The sequence below is a fragment of the Pithys albifrons genome, chromosome 18, assembly GCF_047495875.1.
Source record: "Pithys albifrons albifrons isolate INPA30051 chromosome 18, PitAlb_v1, whole genome shotgun sequence".
NCBI classification, from domain to species: Eukaryota; Metazoa; Chordata; class Aves; order Passeriformes; family Thamnophilidae; genus Pithys; species Pithys albifrons.
Window position 1 is genome coordinate 1960437 of NC_092475.1, and position 23860 is coordinate 1984296.

Here is a 23860-nt window from a genome sequence, read left to right on the forward strand (position 1 = left end):
CACTCGTGAGCCTCTGTTAGGGCCAGGCTTGGTCCTCAGGGCCAAAACTTGTGCCCCAAACAAGGGAGCTGGCAGGGCACTGGGGTGGGGTTTGTCCCCTCCCATAGCTGTGTGCCACAGGAATTTGGCTGTTGGGGTTGTGAATCCCCCTGGACACCAAATTCAAAGCCTGCCCAAGAAGGGTGAGGGAGTGAAGCCCTGACCTTCTCCCACCCCACTCCCCAGGCTGGGAGGAGGAACTGTTCCATGGAGATGCCAGGGAGGGGAGTGAGCCCAACCAAAGCTACTGGGGAAGGAGAGAGGGTCTTCATGCCCTAAGGAAAGCTGGATGCCCAAGCCCACCCAGCCTGGCTGCTGTTGGGCAAAAAAGCCTTTGCATGGAAACCCCCCTCCTCTGCACTGCCAGGGCTCAGACCTACTGAGCTTTTCCCGAACCCCACATCCCCTCCTCATGAGAGTAAACCCAGAGATGAGCTGTAAGGGGCAGGTGATCATGGTGGGGGGACAGAGACACCCCCACTTTCCCTGCTCAGCCCTGATTCCTGTTCTCACACACTCCCAAGCCTGACTCGGTGGTGAGGGAGGGCAGCACTGGGCAATGACAGGCACCCCCTGAGCTCGTGCACCACCGTCCCACTGCACCACATTACAACAGAGGTGTGGGATGGGCATCCAAGGCACAAACCCTGTGGGGCCAGGCCAGCCTGCCACGGCCCCACACCCCAGTGGGTGCAGACACATCCCCTGTGTCACCGGCAGCGCAGCCCGTCCTTTTGCCTTGAAGATGGAGCTATTTTTATCGGAGCTCAAGAGGGACGTTTCCCAGCAACCTGCCGTTCTCCCAGCTCGAACACCAGCTGCTGGACCTGGTGCCCCCTGCTCAGCCCTCCCAGCACTGGCAAGGCATGTGGAGGCAATTGGCACGGTTAGGACTCTCTGCCGGGCACCCAGCAGCCATGGCAGCCTGTGCCCGTGGTCCTCCATCCCCAAGGCTGGTGGTCACCTCCACTTAGCACCCATGTTTGCTCCCCAAAAAGCAGATGGGACTCCACAGCTTTTGTTTGGAGGTGAATTTTAACTCATCTGGGCCGGGGCTGTGCCTGTACAGAGACCAAGGGAGCAGGGCATGGCGTGGGGGGCAAGGGCAAAGCAACCTGTACCCCCCCAGGGCCAACAGAGAGATCTACCGTGGGTAGTGCAGTGAGGGGGGTGGAGCTCAGGACCCACTGGGCACACCGGCAGAGAGCAGCCACAGTCTCTCTTCGCTCTGTTGGGATGTGCTGAGCTGTGCAGGCACAGAACAGAGTTGAGGACAAAATGCAGCTGCGAACCACCCCTGACACCTTGGGCGAGGGGCTGTGGGCAGCCCTCGGGCAGTTTAATCCTTGCTGTCGGGACCGGCTGTCCTGCAGGCACTGCAAACATGGTGGGGAGGAGCATTTCTGCACCAAGCCCATTATTTTTATATAAATAAATATGTATGCATATGTGCACCCAGAGGGCTGGGGTGCAGCCACCTCCCCGCACAGGGTAATTGCATTGAGGGAGATGTGATTGCAGAGATGCAGCAAACCCCAAGGACACAGAGGGAAAAGGCGTTTGAAATATGGTTCCTTCCCTTTGCTCCAGGTGGGAGGTCAAGTTACTCCTGCCCCCAGAGCAAAGTGCCAGGGGTGTGCTGAGCTGGGTGAGAGGGTCCAGGCAGGCGTGGGGGGTGGCTGGGTCCCCCGGGAGAGAAGCTGGGAGCCAGCCCACCCACCAGCAACTCTAATTGATATTCATCTGTCTCTTCCTAATGGGAAAGTGTCTCTGAGTCACACTGACATTTCCCTGGGACAATGGTAATTAAACACCTGGGTAAGAGGAATGTGCGGTAATAGAAAAGTTAACTTTTCGTAACTACGTGAGTGAAAGGCAGATTCGGCGAGGAGGGGGCCGAGCGTGCCAGGCACCCGCGGCAGAAGGTGGGAGTGAAATGGCAGCTCACGTCACACGGCGCTGCCGCTCTGCCCCTGTGCCCCCCGTATCCCCACGGGGACCCTCCCCCGAACCAGACAGGGCGCTCGGCTCCCCATCCCGGGATGGTGTGAATCGTCCCTGCATGTTGGGACAAGCTCTGCAGCCGCCGGGGCTGTCCTGGAGCAGCGGGAGCACCCGCAGGAAGGCAGTGGACACGCTGTGGATCCTCCAGCACGGTCAGCTTTATCCCATTCAGTGGGACAGGGCTTTTCCAGAAACTCCTAAAACGTTCACACTCCTGCCTGGCCCTGCAGGAGGTGCTCAGACGCATTTTGAGGGATACAGGGAGAAACGCGGGATGGGAGAAACGTGGGATGGGAGAAATGCGGGATGGGAGAAACGCGGGATGGGAGAAACGCGGGATGGGAGAAACGCGGGATGGGCTTCTGCTCCAAAGCGCCCCCGGGAGCCGTGCGATCTCCCATCGACCGGGACAGCGTCGGAGCGAACCTCCGGCCACTGCACCGGCAAAGGGGCCACCGGAGCAGGGAGCGGGCACACGGTGACCTCCCTGCGTGGGCAGGAGGTATAAGGGCCACTCGACGGCAATGCGAGAAGCGACGCCCACGCAAACACGGCGAGCGACGCGGCCCCGCCGCTCCGGGCGGCACCGGGGGCACGGAGCTGCGGCACGACCCCCGCAACCTCCCGGGGAGGTGAAGTGGCTCCATTTAAAAGCAGATTGTGGTCAAACCACTTGCAGGAGTTGCAGCCGCCGCCGCCACAGCGCGGGGAGCCATCGGTGGCTCCGGGGGTCGCGTCCCCTCCCCGGGGGGACCAACGTGACGCAGCCCGGAGCTGCTGGCGCTGCGTGATGGCAGCGGCACATGGCTCAGCAGGGAGGCGAAAATCAGGGAATTTAGAGAGTTCCTCCGTGAACAGGCTCTGCAGACCATCTCCTTGACCGGCCGCAGCACCCGCGGCCAGCGGCACCGCGCGGGGGGCAGGAAAACGCGGGGAGGAGGCTGGAAAATATTTGCTACGGGGTTTGGTCGCCATTCTCCGCCCTCTTTCCCCCCAAAATCGACGGGGAGCGGGACGGCGGCGTGGAAAGCCCCGAGCCCGGGGGCTGCAGTGCCAGGACCAGGAGGAGATCAGGAGGGGACAGGGACCCCCGCGCGGGGACGCGGCCATCCCACACCACCTGCTCGCAGGAGAAATACGGCCAAAGCAGCCCCGCGGGGAGCCAGGACCCAATCCCGGGGGGACCCGGCCATCCCGGGGGGACCCGGCCATCCCGGGGGGACACTCTGCAGCCCTGGGGTCTCCCCCCAAGCGCCGCCGCCCCTCGCGGTCCCGGCGTGACCGATGCACGGACAGCCGGGGGCTGTCGGGCGGCCCCACGCCAGTCCGGGCTGTCCCCAAACCCCTCCGGGACAGCGGGGCGATGCCTCCTGGGATCGTGGAGATTTTTCGGGGAACTTCCAGGTGGAATCCCCCGGGTGATCCCCGGGAGCGCGGTCGGACCGTCACTGGCGGGGCGGGCGCGGCGCCCGGGGCTGTGAAATCACGTTTGGGCTCCGCTCCGACCCTTCCCGGTGCCGAACAACCAGCACCGCGCGGCTCCCGCTGTCGCACCGGGGATTCACCCGGTCCCGGGGAGTCACCCGGTCCCGGGGAGTCACCCGGTCCCGGGGATTCACCGGGCGCCGGGGCATCACTCGCTCCCCGGGGAACCACCTCCCTGACGGCATCACCGAGCACCGAGCACCCCGCACCGCACGGCTGCTGCCCTGGGCGCGGGACTTCACCGGGTCCCGGTGCACGGGGCCCTCCCGGGGCATCACACACCTCTTTCCGGTGCACCGGACCCCTCACACCGCACGGCCATTACCGGTGCACCGGACCCCTCCCTGGGCATCCCTCGCCTCCCGGGCGGTGGGAGGGGGCAGCGGGGGCGGGTCACCCCCCGCCGTTACATAAGGGGTTACGTCAGGGCGCGCAGCCCCGCTCTTATCCCGCCGCCGCTGCCCCGCCCCGCCCGTTCACACGCCGCCGCCGCCGCCGCCGCGCAGTGCCCGGCCCGGAGCCCCTCCCGCCGCCGCCGCTCGCCAGGTGAGCCCCGTGGACCAGGCCGAGCCCCGCGGATCCCGGAGGGGCGGCCGGGCCGAGCACGGGGCCGAGCACGGGGACGGGCGGGGGGACCCGCGGCGGCCCCTCATGACCGCCCTGTTTACACCGGCGCGGCGCGTACCACCGCGGCGGGCGGACGGGGGGGGCCAACCGCCGCGCTGAGCTTCCCACCCTCACCGAGCCGCGCTGGCGGCGCCGCTCCCCGGGGCGGCAAACCCGCGCATTCCGCTTCGAACCCCCACAGCGGCGGCGGCGGCAGCGGGGCTCGGCCCGTGGCCGGCGGGGCGGAGGTTGCGGCCGGTCCCCCCCCGTTGTGGCGGTGGTGCGGCCCGCGCGGCCGCGATTGGCCGGGCGCTTAAAGGCGCCGGCAGCGCGCGCTTTTGCGCCCCGCGGCGCGGCCGCGGCCCCGGCGCGTTCCCCCCTCGCCCGCCGGCGCTGCCCGGCCCGCGGGGCGGGGGGGGGCGCCATGGACGGCGGCCGGCGCGGGACAGAAAGGGCGGCGCGGAGACGGCGGGCGGCGCGGAGAGGGGCCATGGCGGCGGCGGCAGCGGCGGCAGCGGTGGTGGGGCCGGGCATCGGCGGTGGTGGTGGCGGCCCGCGGTACAGCCTGCTGGCCGAGATCGGCCGCGGCGCCTACGGCGTGGTGTACGAGGCGGTGTCGGGCCGCAGCGGCGCGCGGCTGGCGGTGAAGCGGATCCGCTGCGACGCCCCCGAGAACGTGGAGCTGGCGCTGGCCGAGTTCTGGGCCCTGACGAGCCTCCGGCGGCAGCACCCGAACGTGGTGCGGTTCGAGGAGTGCGTCCTGCAGCGGCATGGCCTGGGGCAGCGCATGAGCCACGGCAACAAGCGCAGCCAGCTCTACCTGCGCCTCGTCGAGACCTCCCTCAAAGGTACCGACCCCGCCGGGGCATCCCCGGCTCGGCCCCCGCAGCCCTCCTGGGGCACCCAGGGCCGCCAGGGGCCCGGTCCCCGACACCCGTGTCACCCACCGCATCCCCTGAGCGCCTGCACGGGCCTCCTCCCTGCTGGCATCAATGTCCTACACACACCCCCCCAGGTCCTCCTGCACACCCTCTGGGCAGGTGACCCCTTGGGATACACCGTGCAAGACACCCTGGTGTTTTCCCCCTTCCCCTGGCACATCTTTCCCCAGTGCCCTCCCAGCCCCAGGCACTGCTGCTGCCCTTCCTTGAGCTCCCCCATCACCCCCTTGCTGAAATCCCTCCTTGGCTCAGGAGCATCCAAAGCTCCCACAACACCCCTCTCTCCACCATTATTAGCCTGGGCACCCCACACTCTGCCCTTGGGCACCCCATCAGCCCTGCCAGCCTTGGGGTCCCCTCTGGGGTACTTGCTCTAGGATTGCTCCATGCTGTGCCCGTCACCCACCCCTGTCCTGGCCTTGTAGGGCTCCCTCACAGGGTCCCTCTGCTGCCCCTCTTTGTTCACCCAGCCTGAGCACACCTGGGGGTGCCTGTTCTGGACAGTGTTTCCCCCCCATGTTGTGCCATCCCCTCCACTCTCCCTTTCCTCTGTCTGCTCTCAGTGATACCTCTCTCTAAGCTTCTACCTGTGTCTGTCCTGCCCCTGGAGTCCCTCACTGAGCCCTGCAGCTCTCCAGTCCCATCCTCCTGCTCCTGGGGGACCCTCTTGCCATCTCCAGGCTCAAACCCAGCCCTGGAGGACCACCCTGTGTGGTGCCCCCAGCCCTTCCCTCACCCTCTGACAGCACTGACCTCCTGCTCTTCCCTTACACCCCAAATCCTGGGGCTCCCCCTGCTACCACAGCCCAAACACATCCCTTGGGGACTTCCACAGCTCAGTCACACCAAGGGTACATCTCTCCCTGTCTGCCTGGTGCACTGTCCCATCTCTGAGTGCTCCGAGGCTGCTCCCTGCAACTCTCACAGCTTTGGGGCTGTCCCTGTTTCCCCCCAGTGCTGGCTCTGTGGGAACAGCCCTGAAGCAGCGTCAGTGCCTGTAGCCTGGGCTGACACCCCCATTTTCCCCTGGGGTTCCTCAGCAGCATCACAGGGCTGTCAGAGGTCACCTTCTCCTGTCACAGCTGATGACTGTGATGGTGACATCTCTGAAACACTCCCTCCCTCTGCTCTCTTGGCTGCTTGTCAGCCCCAGCTTTGCCAACGTGCCGTGAAGATGTGGAAAAATACCGGAACTCTGTACCCTTGATGCCCCCCAGGACCCCCAGCCTGCTGTGGGCAGAGCCAGCTCACCCCAGTCCTTCCTTCCCCAAACCTTTGTGCCAGGTTTGCTCCCTGGGGGCTCAGTCTCTGAGTGCCCCCAGCTGAGCCCCTGGCACAGGCAGTCCTCAAACCCTGTGCCAGGCACACAGTTCATGTCAGGCTGCTGAGATCCATCCTGTGAGCAAACCTGTGGCTCTAACTGCCCCTGTCTTCCCTGTCCCTTCTGTATCCCTGGGGGAACACGTCCAGACCTGCCTGGCTCTCCCCATGCAGCCCAACTCCTGTTCTCCCTTCACACAGCCACCCAAGGGAGGCTCCCCAAGAAGGGCAGTGTCCAAATTCCTGTGCATCCTGGGCCCACGGGAGAGGAGCCCACTCTTCCCTTTCCGTGTGTGTCCAGCTCCAGCAGGTCAAGCTCTTTCTGGCAGGTGGTTCCTGCACCCCTATCATGTTGCACACCCTGAGCAGAGGTAGCTTGGCTTGGGGAAAGCTCTCAGGTAGCTGTAGGTGCCTCATCTCCAGGTGGGGAGAGAGTCCCACAGATTCCCCCATCTCCAGGGAGGGGCTGAGTCCCCTGAACTCCTCCCAGCCATGGAGAGGGCTTTACCAGCCCCAGGCTGAAGGGGAGCAGTTTGACTCCCCAAACCAAACAGGAGTGCATTGTCCCCTCCATCTGCCCTCCTCCTGCCTGCCCTGGGGGCTGCACTGTGCTGAGCAGTCTGTGCTCGCTGCCTTCCCAAGCTTTGGCTCTGATAGACAAGGACAAATACTTTTGAAAGCAAAAGGCAGAGCTGGGTGAGCTCCCCCGGCCCAGGTGCCCTTCTCCCCCTCTCCCCTTCCCTGTGCTCAGCAGTGGAGCTGTGCTGCCGTGCCATTCTGCACGACCGCAGCTGGGCTATTTACGGGCCAGCAGATGCTGTGCCAACGTGCCGGGGCTCAGGGCACGAGGAGGATTAATCCGAGACTTTCTGAATCGGGAGCACAACTGTCGGGACACCCGGGCGGTGTTGGGTCTCAGCCACAGCGCAGAGCCTGAACCTTTATCATTTTAACGAGGTGTGGAGTAATTAAATTTAAGGGCAGAGTGTAGAAAGGAAGCTGAAAGCCCAGCGCTGAGCTGGGAGAGAGGCACAAACCAGTGCAATGTGCTTGGAGTGCTGATACAGGAGCCCCTCCAGGGCACCATGTGCCCCTCCTGCTCCTCTAACGTGTAGCAGTGACAGAGCTGCCTTAAGTGAACAGGTATAAGGTGTTGCTTCCTAGCATGTCACCTGGGGGGGCCACCAACTTGCCACCAGCACTCAGCCTCTCTCAGGGGCTGCCCTGGCATCACCCGTGCATGTTGCCATCATTCCAAGCACCTGGCTTGATGCCAGCAGCTCCCATCTCTCTGGCACAGCCTCTTTGCACAGAGGGAGGCAGGAGTTACATGTGGTGCTGGGCACTGGGGTGCTGCTTCTGCTCTCACTAGATTTTTATTTTCCCTCTGAAGCTAAGCAAATTAGCATGCTGCTAATGAGCTCCCAGGATAGGTGGTGAGGGGCTGCTGGAAGGACAGAGTGAGTGTGTGCCATCCTGGGTTTGGGCAAGGAGCACACAGGGATGCTGGTTTGGTGATGGAGAACAGCTCCAGCCTGTCATCAGCACCCCCTCAGCTCTTGGCTGCCCGACTTCAGTTTGCCAACATCTCATCTTTAGGAAGAGGCTTGCCAGCTCTTTATGTTTAAAGCTGTTTGTTTTGAAGGCAGGAAGATGATTTAACAACTAAAACACTTTCAGATTATAGAAAGAAAATGAGGAAATATTACTTTTGGCTTAAGCCTCTCCTCGCAGCGCTCCACCCAAACTGAAGTGCCTGGTGCTCGCAGCTACTGCTCTGTGCCTGTCACCCTCCCTGTGCTTGCTGAGGTTCAGGGGCCAAGTTTTAAATCAGAGCCTTCGTTGTGCTAAAAACAAACCTTGGCTTGTCAGAGCCAACAGGTCCTGGCTGTTGCTGAGCCAGTGTTTGAGCCAATTCTGTGGGAAGGGGCTGTTGGCAGTGCCGTGTGGATGTTCCCACCTGGATGTGTGTGAGAGTCATGAGGCTCTACTGTACTCCCTGTCATGGTTTGATTCCTGGCAGAGGAGAGCCAGGCCCTCCTGCTCACTGTACTGGGGCTGCATGGGTGCAAAGAGGAGCAGGAAACCCAAACTCTGTGTCCTGCTGTGATGTCACTGGGATGTAGCAAACTGTGGTGGTGGCAGCAGAGTGAGCTGGGGCTGCCCTGGCTGTGCCAAGGTCTCTGCTCCCAGGGCAAGCAGCCTCTGCTTCAGTTTCCATGCTGTCATGCCAAAGGGTGGCTTGCACCAGAGATGCTGCTGCTTTTCCTGGTCAGCATTTTGGTTTCCAGAGCCAAGCTGTCCTGTGCTGCTCCCAGTTGGCCCTTGGACTTGCATCCTGAGCTGCCCCCCTTAGCCAAACGAGACCCCCCAAAGTGCCCCCAGTGCCCTGTGTATCTCCAGCCTATTCTTCCATGCCCCAGATATAACCTTCAGACCTAATCTCAGCAGAGGATTGCTGAGGGCAGGGAGGTGCAGCCAAATCCTTGTGTTGCGCAGATTTCCATTTCCATGGCAGTAGCCATGGATACCGACTGTTTGTGCAAATAACCAATATTCCCACCCACACTGATCACTGACCAGTGCAGCCCAGGGCTGGATGTCCCTGGCAGTCCTTGGCTTTACCTGCTGCTGGAAGTTTTTAGCTTTCCCAGATGCTCTCTAGGGCTTTGCTCAAACAAAACCCAACTTTGTCAGATGGGTGGAGTTATTTAACTGCTTTCAAAACACTCCAGTTTGGCTGTGGGACTTTTTAATGGTGGCAGAGGTGAGTGGTGTCCTCCAGCTTCTCACTTATGGTGCTTGAGGGTAAACCCCAGCAGTTTCTGGAGTAAAATGTTGCTCTGGTGGTGTGTGCAGGCTCTGCCTGTGACCTCAGTGCTCTGTGGAGGAGACCTGGGGTCTGGCAGTGGAGTTTGCATCCTGGAATGAACTAGTGGGGTCAGGTCTGCCAGTGCTCCCTGGGGCACCCTGGCATCCTTAGGGAGCACCAGTGGCAGACCTGGCCCCATTAGCTGACAGGATTCTGTTGTGTTCTCTACATGTCTAATTTATGTGCAAGAGAGTCCTTTCCTTGGCAGGAGGGTTATGGAGTAAAATGTAGATTTCATGAATTGACCCTGAGATACTCTGAGCTTGAAGAGCTCACTTTGGTGTCTGATGAAGGGAGAAACTGTGTAGCATGTAATTTTGAGTAGTAGCAACAGTGACAGTCCCAATATTGAGTATAGGAACAGTTACAGTCACAAACATGGCCGAGATTACACTCAGCAGATACTGTTGCTGCTTGGACCTCCAATTTCATCTCATTAAAGAGTTGTTGGCACTTGATGAAAACTGGGTGAAGTGGCGGAGCTCCTCCAGCACAATGCACTTAAACACGCAAATTTGTTCTGGGTAGACCCAGTGGGTTGCAGGGCTTGGACATTGCTGTGCCCACTCTTAGCGAGGCACAGTTAAGAGCTGTGATTTACTCCCCATGTGCAGTAAGTGGTGTGGAATGAGCCACCCTTTGCCTCCTGCAGCAGAGCTCAGGTGGGTGAGGAGGCCTTCACACAGAACTGATTTTCTTCTGTAGACTCGCTGCTAATTGTACTTTTAGCCTCTGCTGCTTTGGCTGTCAGATCCTGGGGAGAATGGCCTGATGGTGGGATGGGAGCAGAGGTATTCTTGGTGCCACTCACTGTGCTTTGCAGGGAAAAGGTCCCTGATCTAGCTCCAGGCAGTGGGCTTGGATAAATGGGGTGCTGGTGTGTGTGCTGGGTGGGATCCCAAAGCACTTGAAGCCACAGCAGTGCCAGCATCACTGATGGTGCCCTGCAGTGTGACAGGTGCTGGTCTCATTCCTGTATCCACATAAACCAGACCCATTCCTTGCCTGCCCTGGGTTAGTATGGACTTTGTAAATGTGCCTGAAATCCCCACTGTTTTATCCCTCTCGATTAGGTGAGAGGATCCTGGGCTATGCAGAGGAGCCCTGCTACCTGTGGTTCGTCATGGAGTTCTGTGAAGGGGGAGACCTCAACCAGTACGTGCTGTCCCGAAGACCTGACCCGGCGACCAACAAGAGCTTCATGCTGCAGCTGACCAGCGCCATTGCCTTCCTGCACAAGAACCACATCGTGCACCGGGACCTGAAACCAGACAACATCCTGATCACAGAGAAGTCTGGCACCCCTGTGCTCAAGGTGGCCGACTTCGGGCTGAGCAAGGTCTGCGCTGGGCTGACGGCCCGGGGCAAGGAGGGGGGGCACGAGAACAAAAATGTGAATGTGAACAAGTACTGGCTGTCCTCGGCCTGTGGCTCTGACTTCTACATGGCGCCCGAGGTCTGGGAAGGACACTACACTGCCAAGGCCGACATCTTTGCCCTTGGCATCATCATCTGGGCCATGATTGAGAGGATCACTTTCATTGATGCTGAGACCAAGAAGGAGCTGCTGGGGACCTACATCAAGCAGGGGACTGAGATTGTGCCCGTTGGGGAAGCGCTGCTAGAAAACCCAAAGATGGAGCTGCACATCCCTCAGAAACGCAGGACTTCCATGTCTGAGGGGATCAAGCAGCTCTTGAAAGACATGTTGGCTGCTAACCCACAGGATCGACCTGATGCCTTTGAGCTTGAAACCAGAATGGACCAGGTTACATGTGCTGCTTAAATTCAGGGCAGGGCACTGCTGTGCTTTGCAGCTGGGTGAGTGACTCGCACTTTTTGTCTATTCTGTCTGCTGTACTGGCCCCATAGTGCACTTTGTAGTGACACAAAGGAGTCTTATGTTCCTGCAGCTATTTCTGTAGTGACTCATCAGAGGTTCTGAGGTTGTTCTCAGCTATTTTATTGTAAAAATAAAGTAGAGGTGGGAAACAGAATTAGCAGCTGCATGTCCTGCCACTGCCTGAAGGGCTGGGTAGGATTCCTGCTCCTTACAGGTCCTTGCCAGTGGCTGAGACAAGCAGGGCCATGGCAGAGAGACCTGTGGGCACTTGGTATAAGCTTTGGGGACATCTGTCTCTCCTGGGGGCAAGGAGGGAGCTGCCAGTTCTGCCTCTGCTGTGTGATGTAATTTCTGTGATCGATGTTGGGAGCACCTCACTGTCTGACACCATCCCCCTCCCCTGTGACACTTGGACAGGACACCTCAGGGCTCAGCTGGCACATCTGCCTTGGCACAAAGCTGTTTCCTTTCACCTGCAAGGCACATGGGTCCATCCTGTGGCTCTGTTTCGTTTCCCTGTTCAGGGCAGGACTTCCCTTTGGTGTGAACTGCAGTGGCCCAAACCCTTTTGGTCTCCAGCATCTGTGTTTGTAGACCTGTGTCTGCTCAGGAAGGAAGCTTATAAAACAGCAGTGCTCAGGCTGAGCTCAGCTCTGTTCAAGAGTCCCCTCCCTTCTGCCCCCAGCTATATAGTCTCAAGCTCAGAGCCCTGGGTGGTCACACACGGTCTGGAAGGATCCCTGGGGGTGTGGGGTAGCTGGCAGTGTCATTAACCAGTGACACAGAAGGACTGGGAGGTGTTGCCTACATGGCAAAGCTGTGTATAAACAGGAGCTGTTACTAGGGATTCTCCCAGCCAAACATTTCAATGAAATTGAAGAATTACAGATTAGTGGGGGTGAGGCTGTTCTCTTCCTGCCCAGCTCCTTTCTCAGGCTCCTGCAGAGCTGTTTGCTTGTCAGTGGTCCCAGGAGAGCTCTGACAGCCTGCCTGTGTCAGGTGCTGGCATTGCAGCCCTTACCTCACCCAAAACCACACAGGGCTGGCTGGATCAGAGCAGACCATGGATACAGGAGGGCAAAGAGGGAGGAAATGGCTTCCCTGGCAGCACTCACAAGCCCTCAGCTGATGGCCACGTGCCTGGTCTGCTCCAAGAATGAGCCTCAGCAGCAAGTGATGGGGAAGGTGGGGCTGTTTTGGCAGGATTTGTTAAAACCCCTCATTGCTGCCCACCTGAGGGTTCCTGAGCTTGTGGAAAGTGATGTGCTGCCTGTCCCCCCTCTCTCTGTGTGCCCAGGTACACACTGTGCTGTGTGTAGAAAAATAGGGATATGGAAGTGGAAAGACCCATTGGGTGGATCTCATTCTGTCGCTGTTGGTTTGTCCAAACTTGTCCACAGACCATCCCCTCTGCACCATCCCATGCACTAAAGATTTAACACCCTTGAGGTCTCAAGTGCAAGTAACTGATTCAAGCACTGCTTGCCTGGGGCTTGATACTGGTCCCAGTGCAAGTGTGGGCTGGGGATTAGAGTGAATCTGTGGAGATGAGAGCCCCGAAGATGGGTGTGCTGCAGCCCTGGGGCGAGAGCAGACACCCCACCTTGTGCCCCGGGGCGAGGCGTGGGGCCAGCCCGGTGTGAGAGCAGCTCTGCCGAGGGTCAGGCCGGGCTGTGCCATCTGGGCTTGCTCTGTGCTGACATGATGCTGCTGAGTTATGCAACCAGCCCCTGCCCTCCGGGGAAAATTCATCCTGCGCAGATCTGCGGAATAGGACATGAAGGGATAACAAACACTGAGGGGACAGTCCTACCCTGCGGCTGTTTGCTCGATCCCAGCTGCCTCCTGCAGCCCCCCCTCCATCCGTGAGGCTGCACCGATCGCTCCGTCGTGACACAGCTGCAGCAGCAAGGGATGCTCTTACATAACCCAACCTGGCACACGCAGCGTGGTCGCTTGGCCCAGATAGAGCCCAGCACCAGCCATATGTTCCCTGCAAGCCCAGAGCGTTCCTCTGCTCAGTCATGGGGTGGCAGAATATTTGGTGGGCTTTGCTAGGGGGTTTTTCTAATGCCCAGTGTAGTTGTGCATTCGAATCAGCCTTCCCCTGTTATTAAATGCAAATCTTAAATTGGAAACCCACTTGAGAAGCTTAAAATGGGATTTAGAGCAGGGCCTGAATTCTGCTCTCAGGTAATTTTAGTTGACCGAGAAACTCTTATAAGCCCTTCTAACTTATTTGTGGCACTGATGTGTAGCTTGGTCATGCAGCGAGTTCTTCCCCAGGACAGTTCAGACCTGCTCAGCCTTTGTTCATGTCTTAAGCTGGAAAACTGTAACCCTCCCTGACCCAGGCAATCGGATTTTTGCTTATTCTTTGCTATGCCACCGACCTCTTCAGATTTTGCTTCATGTCTCAGCAGCTTTGCCTTTAGTTCTGCCACGGATGCTGCACTCACCTGCCAGCTTCATGCTCCACTGCCTTTCCAAAATGCAGTCAGGAAGTGTCAGTTCTCAGACAGGAGAGTGGTTTTGGCTTGGTTTCTCCTGCACACCAGGGGTGCCTGAGTTGGAGATGATTCCTTATCTCCTTGTTCTCCTCCTCAGCACTGCCGGTGGCCCTGGGGCAGTACTTCCAGCAGAGGTGGGCAACGTTTCCCTGAGAGAAACAAAGGTATTCTCTTTTTAATTTGAATACTCTGCTTCCCCACCTTGTCCAGAAGTTTATTTAAAGCCAAGTTTATCTACAGCTCTCTATAGTTGTTCCCTAAGCCTTTTGGGCAAAGAGGAGAAAAGCCTTTCTGGTACAGTGAGGGAGTGGCTGGGTTGTGCTGAGAACCTGCTATTGGGTCTCTTGGTTGTTGTGACAGCCCAGCATTGACTGCTATGCATTTAGAAAACTTCATAGTTTTGATTCACACAGGACATCAAACTGCAGTGCTTGTGGTCAGTGTAAAAGGCAGCTTGTTCTGGTAGATCATATTTCATATTTTCACTGTGGATAAAACATTTGGTCTGATTTTGAGGTGGATGCTCAAGTTGGATGGCAGGAATCTGTGCAGGCTGCTGTCAGCAGGAGGGTGTCCAACAGCCTGGCCAGCCTGGTTCTCTCCAGCTCTTCTCTGTCCCTGGGTTTGATCATTCCAGTTGCAGTTGGAAGTGGCTGTTTGTATTTGCATTGTTCTGCTCTTTGCATTTCCAACGTGCACCGGGAGCTGATGCTGAACAAGCTCATCTGCTCACCCTGCATGGGGTGTCTGTCCCGGCCAGCCCTCCCTGGTGCTGTGCCCACCCCTAAACTGCTGCTCTGTGGAATTTCGGAGGACAGACAGGGATGGGGATGCAGCAGCAGCTCTCGGAGCTATTGGTGAGCTGGGCTGCTGAATCAAGTTAGATCTTGTCTGTTAGTTTCACTCAGATCAAGTTCTACCCACTGGCCAGTCTAAGTACAGCAGTTTCATTCCTGAAACAATGTTGGTCTTGACTTTGGACTGTTTCCAATGTGGTTTGTGGGTCTGGGACAGTAAAAGCAAGATCAGTTCCTTTCCTTGTCCGTGGCAGCAGCATCACAGGGCCACCTCCCAGAGTGGTGACAGCCTTTTGGGCAGTATTGATTCTACCTGGGGTGAAACAAAGCCCTGTGGGTGAACTGGAGCATGTCACCTCTGGCCAGATGTGTTACTGGTTGTGTTTGTTCACTGTCACCCCTGCTTTGCCTTCTGGGGGAGGCCATTGCAGTTGGATTTAAGTTGCTTCCAAAGAATGCATCACAGATATAGATACAGAGCATGAGGAAGAGCTGAGGAGATAAATCAGGCTCTCAGCCCCTTCCCTGGTACTCTGTGTTCCCACACAGGGGCAGATACTGTGGTTAACACGAGAAGGTGGTGGGTTATCTCCTCCCCTGCACAGAGTCCTCTCTGCCGTGCAGACCCCACTGCCATCCCCCCTCTCTGTGTGACCCCTTTGCATGCTGGGTGAGGGCTCCACGGGCTGCTGGTTCCCACCCTGCTGATGCTGAATGAACATTCGAGCTGATTAAAACTATAAGTGGCATCAGGGGAAGGATTAAAAGCTCTTGAACAAGCCCCTGCACCAACGTGCGTCAGTGGGGTGAGCTCTGCTGTCTCAACGCTGTGAGCTCAGGGCTACTCCAGCAAGCACCATCCCTGAAAATGCTTCTACTCCAGGGAAGCACAAACAGAAACACTGCCCTACTTGCTAATGAAGCTACGTAACAGGAGAAATCTTCCAGAAAAATCCTCGTGTGTTTGCCCCTGACCTGATGTGTGGCTGCCTCTCGTCTCCTCAGACAGAAAGGCTTCTTTTCTGACAGCAGGCTGCAAAAGTGGCATCTCTTGGTTGACCTCTCCTGAAAAGGAGCGTGACCATGGCCCTGCCTTCTGCTCTGAGCAGCCTCTCCCTTTAGAAATGTCTTCCTCGGGCATGGATTTCTTTAATGAGATTTCCTAGGGCTAAGGAATTGGAGTAATTTGCTGGGCAGTGGCATTTTTTCTGCAGCAGGTCTCTCCTGCTGCTCCCTCAGTGTCTCTGCAGAGCCCATAGTCCCACTTGGGTGGGGGAGGACCTGCCCCTGCTGAAGAGGGGACCTAAATCCATCTTCCAATTTTTTTCCATACAACTGAGCTCAGAGGTCAAATTTGGGGAAAAATTAAAATGATGTTAATTCCTGGAAAATTACAACCTGTGCACAGCATGAGGGGTGACAACGTGAAACTTTCATGGAACCACCACCACTGCTTCCCAGCACAACTGCTGCCCTTGGCTTGGCTGGGCCTTCCTCTGGAGCTGGGGCACCCTGAGGGATGTATTTCCAGTACAGAAATCACATCATATGCACATGTCCTGTTCCTCTGCTGAGTCCAGCTCTGCTGCTGGATAGTATGTCCACAGGGAATTTTCTGGGTTGCAAACAAATTGGATGGAAAGTGCCAGTGGCTTATGTGTGGAGTTGAGCATTTCCACATCCCTGAGCTGAAGGGATGGGAGGGTGCAGTGCCAGGGCTGTGGGTGAATTGGTACAGTACCCCTGCTGGTACAGGGTCCATGGGGGATGCTGAGCATTGCAGCTTTGGCCAGAGCAGGGATTGGTGCAGCAAATACCTGCCTGTTCTTCCTTAAAATTCCTGGTGCTGAGCATCCTTTTGGGATGAGCTGTGAGCCCATCCTGGATTTTAGCCACCAACCTGGATTTTAGCCACCTCTTGCAGAGAGACACTTGAGATGCCTGAGCTGCTGCTGATGCACTGGGCAAGGGGTGCAGGGCATCTCTGGGGGCACAGCTTGTCCCCCCTTTCCTGGTGGAGGACAGGGAGCCAGCACTCACAGGGGCATTTTGTGGATGCTCAAGGCCTCTCTCTGCCACGGTAACACTTGTCCTTGTTCCATCAGGGCTGTCCCTGCAGGGAGCCCTGTGGGATGGGGCTGTGTATGGGTGTGTGGGGTGATGCTCAGCCCCCAGCCAGTGCACCGCAGCTCAGCCTCATGCTGGGGCAGCTGGATGTGTGCTGACCTTGGCAGTGCTGTCTGAGTCCCTCTGGGAAAGAACTGACTGCAAACTGAGCTCAGTTCTTTTGTGAATCAATAGAAAAAGCACTGTGAGGTAGACAGAGGTGGCAGCACCCAGTTTGGACTAACTGGGATCAGTGGGCAGGTGGTGGGGGGTGTCCTACACCCCTTCCATCCAGCAGCCAATGCCTGGAGTCACAATGTAGTAACTGGAACAAATCACTGACAAACCTGACCTATGTTTCTCCTCTCTTATTTTCTCTTACAGGTTTATTTACCAGGGACTCACTCATAATCTCCATTATTTACGTGCAACAAGGAAGCTGAAAACAAGGGAAGATGATGATAGAGAAGATCCCTGGTCTGCAGGATCTCTGGCAATGTGAAATCTTTGGGTGTTACTTTACTGTGTTGGGAAGGGGTGTTGTGGGGGTGTGGGATGGGGCTGCAGGGGCCTGTGGAAGAGCACCAGCTGGCAGCTGTCAACACTCATGAGACTTTTAAATAAGATCCAGAGAGCAGAGCTGCCCTTGCCCAGCCCTCCCCACGTCTCCTGTGCTGCCCTTGGACTCAGTAGTTGTTTCTAGAGATGTGGTTCCATAAGGAGGTGGGAAACAGCAGCCTGGCAGTGAGTTGTGCTGTCAGGCACCAGCTCTGAGTCCAGCTGGGCACAATTTTGAGTTTAAAGCTATTGATTTTGCCCAGGGAAAACAGGAGCAAAGTGATGGTGAGGTTCACACTGGGAGTGCAGTGCTGTAGGAAGAGTGAGTCTCTCAGACCACGTATTGCAAGCAGCTAAATAGTAATAATTGCATGGCCAGGCAGCTCCTGAATAGGTGGGTGCTGCTCAGGCTGTGGGCAGTTGACATTAGGATAGAGTAGGATAAACAAGCTGGAAAGCCATTTGGCAAGGCATATCTGCTGCTGTGATGGGCAGACCTCTGCTCTCCCTGAGCTGGATTTCACTCTGATGTTTGGTACTTTTCTATATAGAGGTAACTGTGGAGCTGCTGAGTACATTTTCAGGTGGTATCGTTTGCATACAAGAGAAACACAAAGCAGTCCATTGCTGTGATCCATTTAATGCTGAACTCCAGGTGTTAGGAGCAATGCTGGGGAGAGAAGGAGCTTTGGCCTAAATGGCTCTTGGGCTGGATTCTTGCCTTTCCTGGGACACTTTTCCCTGCTAGCTAATGGTCTCCAGGAAACAAAAGGCAATGCTGCTGTTTAGGGTGGGTTACAGTACAGTACAGCTCAGGTAAGGAGATTGGAACCTCAGGCTGAGCAGTTAAAACTTAATTTCCTTGCCTGTATTTAAAGTAAAACTCCTATTCTCGGCCTGCCCCCATGTTGATGATCTCTAGACTTTGCTCACTGTAAATGCAATGTAAAGCACCACCTCTTCTCCACCCTAAAGCTTCTGAACCACCTAAAATGTTTCTCACAAGGTTAAACCACCCAGCAGTGGTTTGGGGAGTGGGCTGATCTGACCCAGCATCACCCCCAGGCTGCTGGGATGCTCATCCTGGAGCTGGCCATGGCCACGGACAGGAGGGGATCTCCCTGTCCCTCTCATCCCTGGCTGTGGGAGCTGCTCCTTGCCTGTGTGCAGGCTGCAGCTTTCCTGTGTCATCACTGGAGGGTTCCTAACTGGCAGTACCTCTGTGTATCTCCTCAGTGTACTCTGCTGACCTCATGGGAATGAATGGAAATGCAGGAAATTCAGGTGGGCTGAGGCAGAGCTAGAGCAGGGAAAGGCAGGAAGGGCTTCTTTCTTCTCTTCCATCTATTCTAGGACACAAAGCAAAGGCTGTGGCTGCAGGAAGGCCAAGTCCCTCTTAGGAGGACCAGGAGGTTCCAGACTATCTGTCTGTGGCTTGTGAAGGTTTGGACAGCACAGATTCAGCACCAAGCCCTTGTTCTCAGGCTGCTCTTGTGTTTATCCCCAGGGATGCTTCTGTGGGCTGCAGCCTGGTGGGATTCTCCTGCAGGTCCCTGTGCTGCATCCCTCAGGTTGGGGAGTGAACCCTGTAGCTCACAAGTGCAGTGTTAGTGCCCTGACACTGAACCCATCCTCCCTCCACCTGGCAGAGCCTTTGCTCCTGACTGTTACAACTGTTCTAACTGAACCCTGGCCTGAACAGCTGCAGTAAGAGAGCTTTGTCCTCCCAGCCCTGCTCCCAGGGCTTTCCCTGCTGGAATGGCACCTCAGCGGGTGTCATGTCACAGTTGAAGGGAATTCCTAACAGGAGGAATACCAAGCTTGAAAGGCAGGAGGTGAAGGTGGAAGGCACTGAGTGGGGTTGCTCCCTGGGACAGCTGCCTCTAGTCAGCTGTGAGCTTCCTGCTCCCCTCTGGGGACAGGAGCAAGCCCAGCAGGCCCTGGGAGGGTCAGCCCTCTTGGTCCACTGCTGTTTCAGGCCATCTCCAAACCACACGTTTCCACCTCAGCTTTTGAATTTTTTGAGTAGCAGATGTGTTTTTAAAGCAGCTTGATGTTAGTGAGCTAGACCGTAGTGCCTTACTTAGGATTTAGCAAACACTTCCCAGGAGGATTCCTAGGGCTGATAGCCTTTGGCCAATGTGGGTGTTTCCCTGATTAGTCTGTCCTTTAAGAGCATTTCTCCCTGACAATTTTCCTGCTGTTTGTGCTCAATTCCCCAACTCTCCAGGAACCTGCCTTGTGTTTACAGCTCCCCACATCTCCCAGTTACTTTGGCTCAGACCAGCACTCCCTCTAGAACAAGATGGGAATAGGGAACAACCAAACCTGCATGTGCTGTGGGGTGGAGGATGTTTAGGCTTCTCTTCCCAGGTTGGGTCTGTCTGGCCTCACCTGCCCAGCTCCTGCAGGCACTTCACCCTCTGCTGTGAATGTTCTTGGCATTAGGATGTGCTGCTGGGAAAACCCAAGCTTAAGAAAGCAACCCCAAGCCTGTAGCCCATTGCCCAACCTGGGCCAGGCTGTCCTGTCTCTTCCTGGCCACAGTGAAGCTGAGCATCCAGGTGGGGGGTGCCTGGTCTGTGTGGGGGGAGCCAAGGCTGCCATTGCAGAACTCTGTTGCCCTCTGGGCTTGTGTGGCTCCAGCTGGTGCCCACACCAGGGGAGTGATTGTATGAAACTGTTTACTTCTGACTTTGCTGTTTACAAGAGGGTTTGGGGTGGGTGGGTAGGGAACAAGCCAAGCCTCATGAGGATTGGGAAATGTGTTATCTGCACCAGCCTGCAGCAAGACTGACACCACTGGCATTGTGCAGGTGTCATGGGGATCTCCCGGCCAGCTTTGGTCCATGGGGAGGAAAGCAGAGGTGGCTCTAGCCTAGAGGGGTTGGATTAGCTCCCCTACGTCCCCTTGCTGCTGTGTTTGAGGTTCAGCAGTGCTCGTGACAGATAAGAGTTACCCCTGTGGTCTTCCTTTACTCCTCAGGACCCAGCTCCTTCACATATCACAGGCTCACGGAGCCTTTCTGGAGCAATAAGGTGTAAAACAAGCATTACCATCATCGTGGAAATCCTCCATTGTGTGCAGTGTCTGTCTCCTCGTATGCAGTCTGAGTCTGGGTTTAAGCCTGCCAAGCATCGTGGGACAGCTGCTTCAGGGCACAAACTGGGATTCGTTTCCCTGGGCTTTCTGCAGGTCAGGAGAACAGGGAAACGTGTTGCTGCTTTCCATCCTCACCCCAGGCCTGTGCTGCCCAAGCCTCACACTGCAGCTTCCCAGGGCAAGGGGGGCTCCTGCTCCCCTTTTTGGCAGTGCTGGCATGGGCTGGGTGTGTGGGGCTCAGTGCTGTGCCAGCTTGACTGTGCTGTAGGAGCAGACTGGGGGCTTTCCTCCACTCCTCACAGCCCCATCCCATCAGCCAGGGCAGCGTTTGGAAAGCAGAGCCCCCGATCCCCCAGCAGCAGGATACAGCTGATGCTCATGTCACTGGCATGGGGAGAGCTGTGCCAGCAGCTCCTGTGCTCCTTGGCTGGCTACAGGCACATACCAGAGCGTGGCCCTGCATGTCCAAAAGCACTCCAGGGTGTCTGAGGTGGTGGGTGCAGCTGGGAGGGAAGCACAGGGAGCTGCTCCCTCCAGCTGTGACCTGCCAAATTATTTCTCCGTAGCCTGCCCTAATGCTTTTAGCTCTGAGGGTGATGTCTAGGCTGCTGGAAGAGCTCATGTGCCACACAGGTGTGCTTGGTGTCCCCATTCTGGCTCCTGTCCCCTCCCCAGCAGCTGCCCAGCCCACCATGGGCCTTCAGCTCATTCACCCAGCAAAACAGCAGCTCTGCAGGGGTGAGGAGCTTCACTGCCACACCACCAGGGCAGTGGGTGAGCCCCAGGACAGGCACCCTGCCCCAGCCCTGCTGTGGGCTCCCCCTGCTCCCCACAGCCCTGTGCTCAGCTAGCAAGAGGAGAAGGCTTAAACCCAGACTCCAAACTAAAGATAATATTAGTAAATGAATCTGTATTTTTCTTTTTTTTTTTTGCACAGAAGCTGGTAATCTAGGACCTATGTGTGAACAACTTTATATAAATATTTTTTGTACTTGGTTTACTTGGGTTGGTATGAGACGTTCTATTTAAGTTCTTTGAACACTGTGGATCCCCTGATGTGTATGAATGGCAGAGGCTTTGTAAATTAAGGGACGTTTGTGTGAATAAACTTATTTGATGGGGTTGAAAAGCCACACACAACTTGAAACATGAGCTCTGTGTGTCTGTCCTCAGTTGTGCTGGCAGCAGTGGGGTTGGAGGGGTGTCCCTGGGCAGACCAAGACCCCAAAACAGCTCTGACTCCATCCCAAAGAGCAGGTCCAGCTAACTCTGGTCTGGGCTAGCTAGACTGACCCCAGGGCTTAGGGCACTAAACCAAGGCATGGTGGCAGTGCCAACCAGAACATGGCTCTCTGGCACATGGCACTTGTGGCCCTTTGTCCTTGCCCTGGATTGGGATTAGCCCCATTCTTGCTGCAGACACCCAAGTAGGCCATGGCAATTAGTGGGACAGAGAAGCTCTGTCTGCACAAAACCACCTCCCTGTCCTGCCCCTTCCTTCCTGTCTGGCCCCTTCCCCAGCAGCCCTGTGGTTTGGGAGTCAGAGGATAAGCAGCCCCTCACCCAGATAGCTGCCTGCTCCAGAGGTGGCTACAAACCCACCAAGGAACATGCCCAGCAGAACTGCCTCTTTAGCAGCCACAGTTTCTCCCTTCACATGGATCCTCTGCCCCAAATCCCAGATGCACAGACCAAAACTGGGCTGGTCACAGCAGCTGGGAGCCCCTACAGCCCCATTTCCAGTCGGGACTCCCAGTGCTGTGGTTGACAATCCATGATGAGAAAAGCTCCACGAGGCTGAGCCACATCCTGCGACCACAAGATGCTTTTCCTGTGGGTGATGTCCACAGGCAATGAGCAGCTTGGGGCCACCCTGAGTGGGACACAGAGTGTCCCGTGGGACTCAGGGTGTCCCTGCACACGGGGCCACGTAATGCCACTGGCCAGCCCTTGTGTAACAGCCCTGCAGCCTGGCACGACCCGGGGAGTGTCAGTGCCCGCGCTGGGACGTGCTGGGCAGCCAGTCCTCCCCTGCCGCTCCCCCTGCGGCAGCCCCAGCGCCGCCGTCAGCATTGTGCTCCCTAATCGCTGCCGACAGGCACCTCCAAGGGATGTTCCCGGCCCCGGGGGGCTGTGGTGAGAGTGGTTGAGCCCAGCCAGAGTGATGGCCCCACTCACCCCTGGCAATGGGAGCCCAAGCCTTGTGTTTCCCCCCGGCCCCTCACCTTCCAGCTGGGTTATCTTGGGCACTGACTTCATGGCACTCACTGTGAGGGCAACCCCAGGTGCTCAAGCAGCACCCCCAGTCCTGCCCAGAGCATCCTGCCTGCAGGGAAGGGAAGGGGCCATGTTGGCTGCAGTCACACTGGCCCCCAAGTGTGGGACATGCCCCAAGACTGTCCCTGTCCTGGTGACAAGTGCAGCTGCAGACAGTGGCTGTGCTACCCTGCTGTCCCCCACCAAATATGCTCCCCTCCAAGATCTATTTCACGGATGCTGCTGCACCTCCAAGAATACACTTCTTTTGCTCTTGTGACTTCTCTCTGGTTTAAGTTGCACCGGTGACAAGGTTCATGTCCAACATCCATGTTCATGGCATTCCACACTTCTCTGTGACCAGACACACATGTGAGCCCCTGGCTCCCAGCTCAGCCCTTGCAAATGGAGTGAACGGGAACCCCAGCAGGAGCTTGGGGTGGGAGCCTGGGTCACCCTGCACGTGTGCTGCAGGTGAGGAGCTGGTGAGGGCAGGTGACCACACTGCACAGCTGACAGACAGAAAGCATCATTAGTGAGAGAAGTTGGTGTCAAGTCACCATGAGAGATGTTTCACTTTGGATTTGCTCTCTGGAGACCTGCTATTTCACATGCAAAGAGATTTGCTGAACTTCACAAAGGTGCTTCAAATACTTGACAGCTGACAGAAGTACCCTGACAGTCACAGCCTGCCCTGTGCTCCTTGGGGACCAGAGGGGCATGTGCTGGGGCAGAACTGCACGTGCAAAGGCCACAGCCAGCCAGCAGGGCCAGGGTGGGAAAGGCAGGGGCACTCCTGGCATCCAGCATGGCCATTAGGCCAGTCACAGTCCTGAGCACCAGCACCAACCTCACCCCAGCAGGATTTAACACCAGAGCAGAGACGATGCTGCCGCCATGGCTTCGCTCTCCCTCTCCCTGCTTACACACAGCAACATTTTTCAAGAGCCTCCTTTCCACAGAGGCTGTTTTACAGCTGAAGCACTAAGTCGTTCACCACAAAATGTAACTCCATATTTCTTTTAAGATCTCTTGAGCTCCTCAAGCAGCAGCCACTTCAGCAGCCCTCCCTGGGCCAAAGCGACACCAGCTGCTGCCTGAGCTGGTGGGAGGAGAACAAGGTCCTTTGTATCGGCACAGGACACTCATCCGACTCATCCCTGCATTGATGAATTGCTCCACTTTACCCGTGTCAGGCTCCAGCACAGCAGAGGATGAACAGCTAAAGCTGCACTAAGCCCACACACTCCACTGAGCTGGGAGATGACTCAGACGAGGCTCTCGGTGCGGGCAGAGGTGACGGTGAACACGAGGGACAAAAACAGGGAGCAGGGACTCTGCTCTCCCCGTGGACCACCACACTGTGAGGCAGGAGCCCAGACCCTCCTCACCCTCTGTCCCCCTGTTTGGTGGCAGGACA

The 23860-nt window shown here is 57.0% G+C and overlaps 1 protein-coding gene across 1 annotated transcript; it reads left to right on the plus strand.

Annotated features, from left to right (window-relative positions):
• Positions 1-4303: 4303 nt before the first annotated feature.
• STK35 (serine/threonine kinase 35) lies at positions 4304-19789 on the plus strand. Its single transcript, XM_071572677.1, has 3 exons — positions 4304-4982; positions 10341-11088; positions 16908-19789. The coding sequence occupies exons 1-2, from the start codon at positions 4559-4561 to the stop codon at positions 11051-11053; spliced, it is 1137 nt and encodes a 378-aa protein (XP_071428778.1). The 5' UTR covers positions 4304-4558; the 3' UTR covers positions 11054-11088; positions 16908-19789.
• The last annotated feature ends 4071 nt before the right edge of the window (positions 19790-23860 follow it).

Bases quoted from the DNA above. Each gene is read 5' to 3' on its own strand.
- STK35 (XM_071572677.1), top strand. From the start codon at position 4,559: ATGGACGGCGGCCGGCGCGGGACAGAAAGGGCGGCGCGGAGACGGCGG. The intron at 4,983-10,340 runs GTACCGACCCCG...CCTCTCGATTAG, and splicing joins CGTCGAGACCTCCCTCAAAG to GTGAGAGGATCCTGGGCTAT.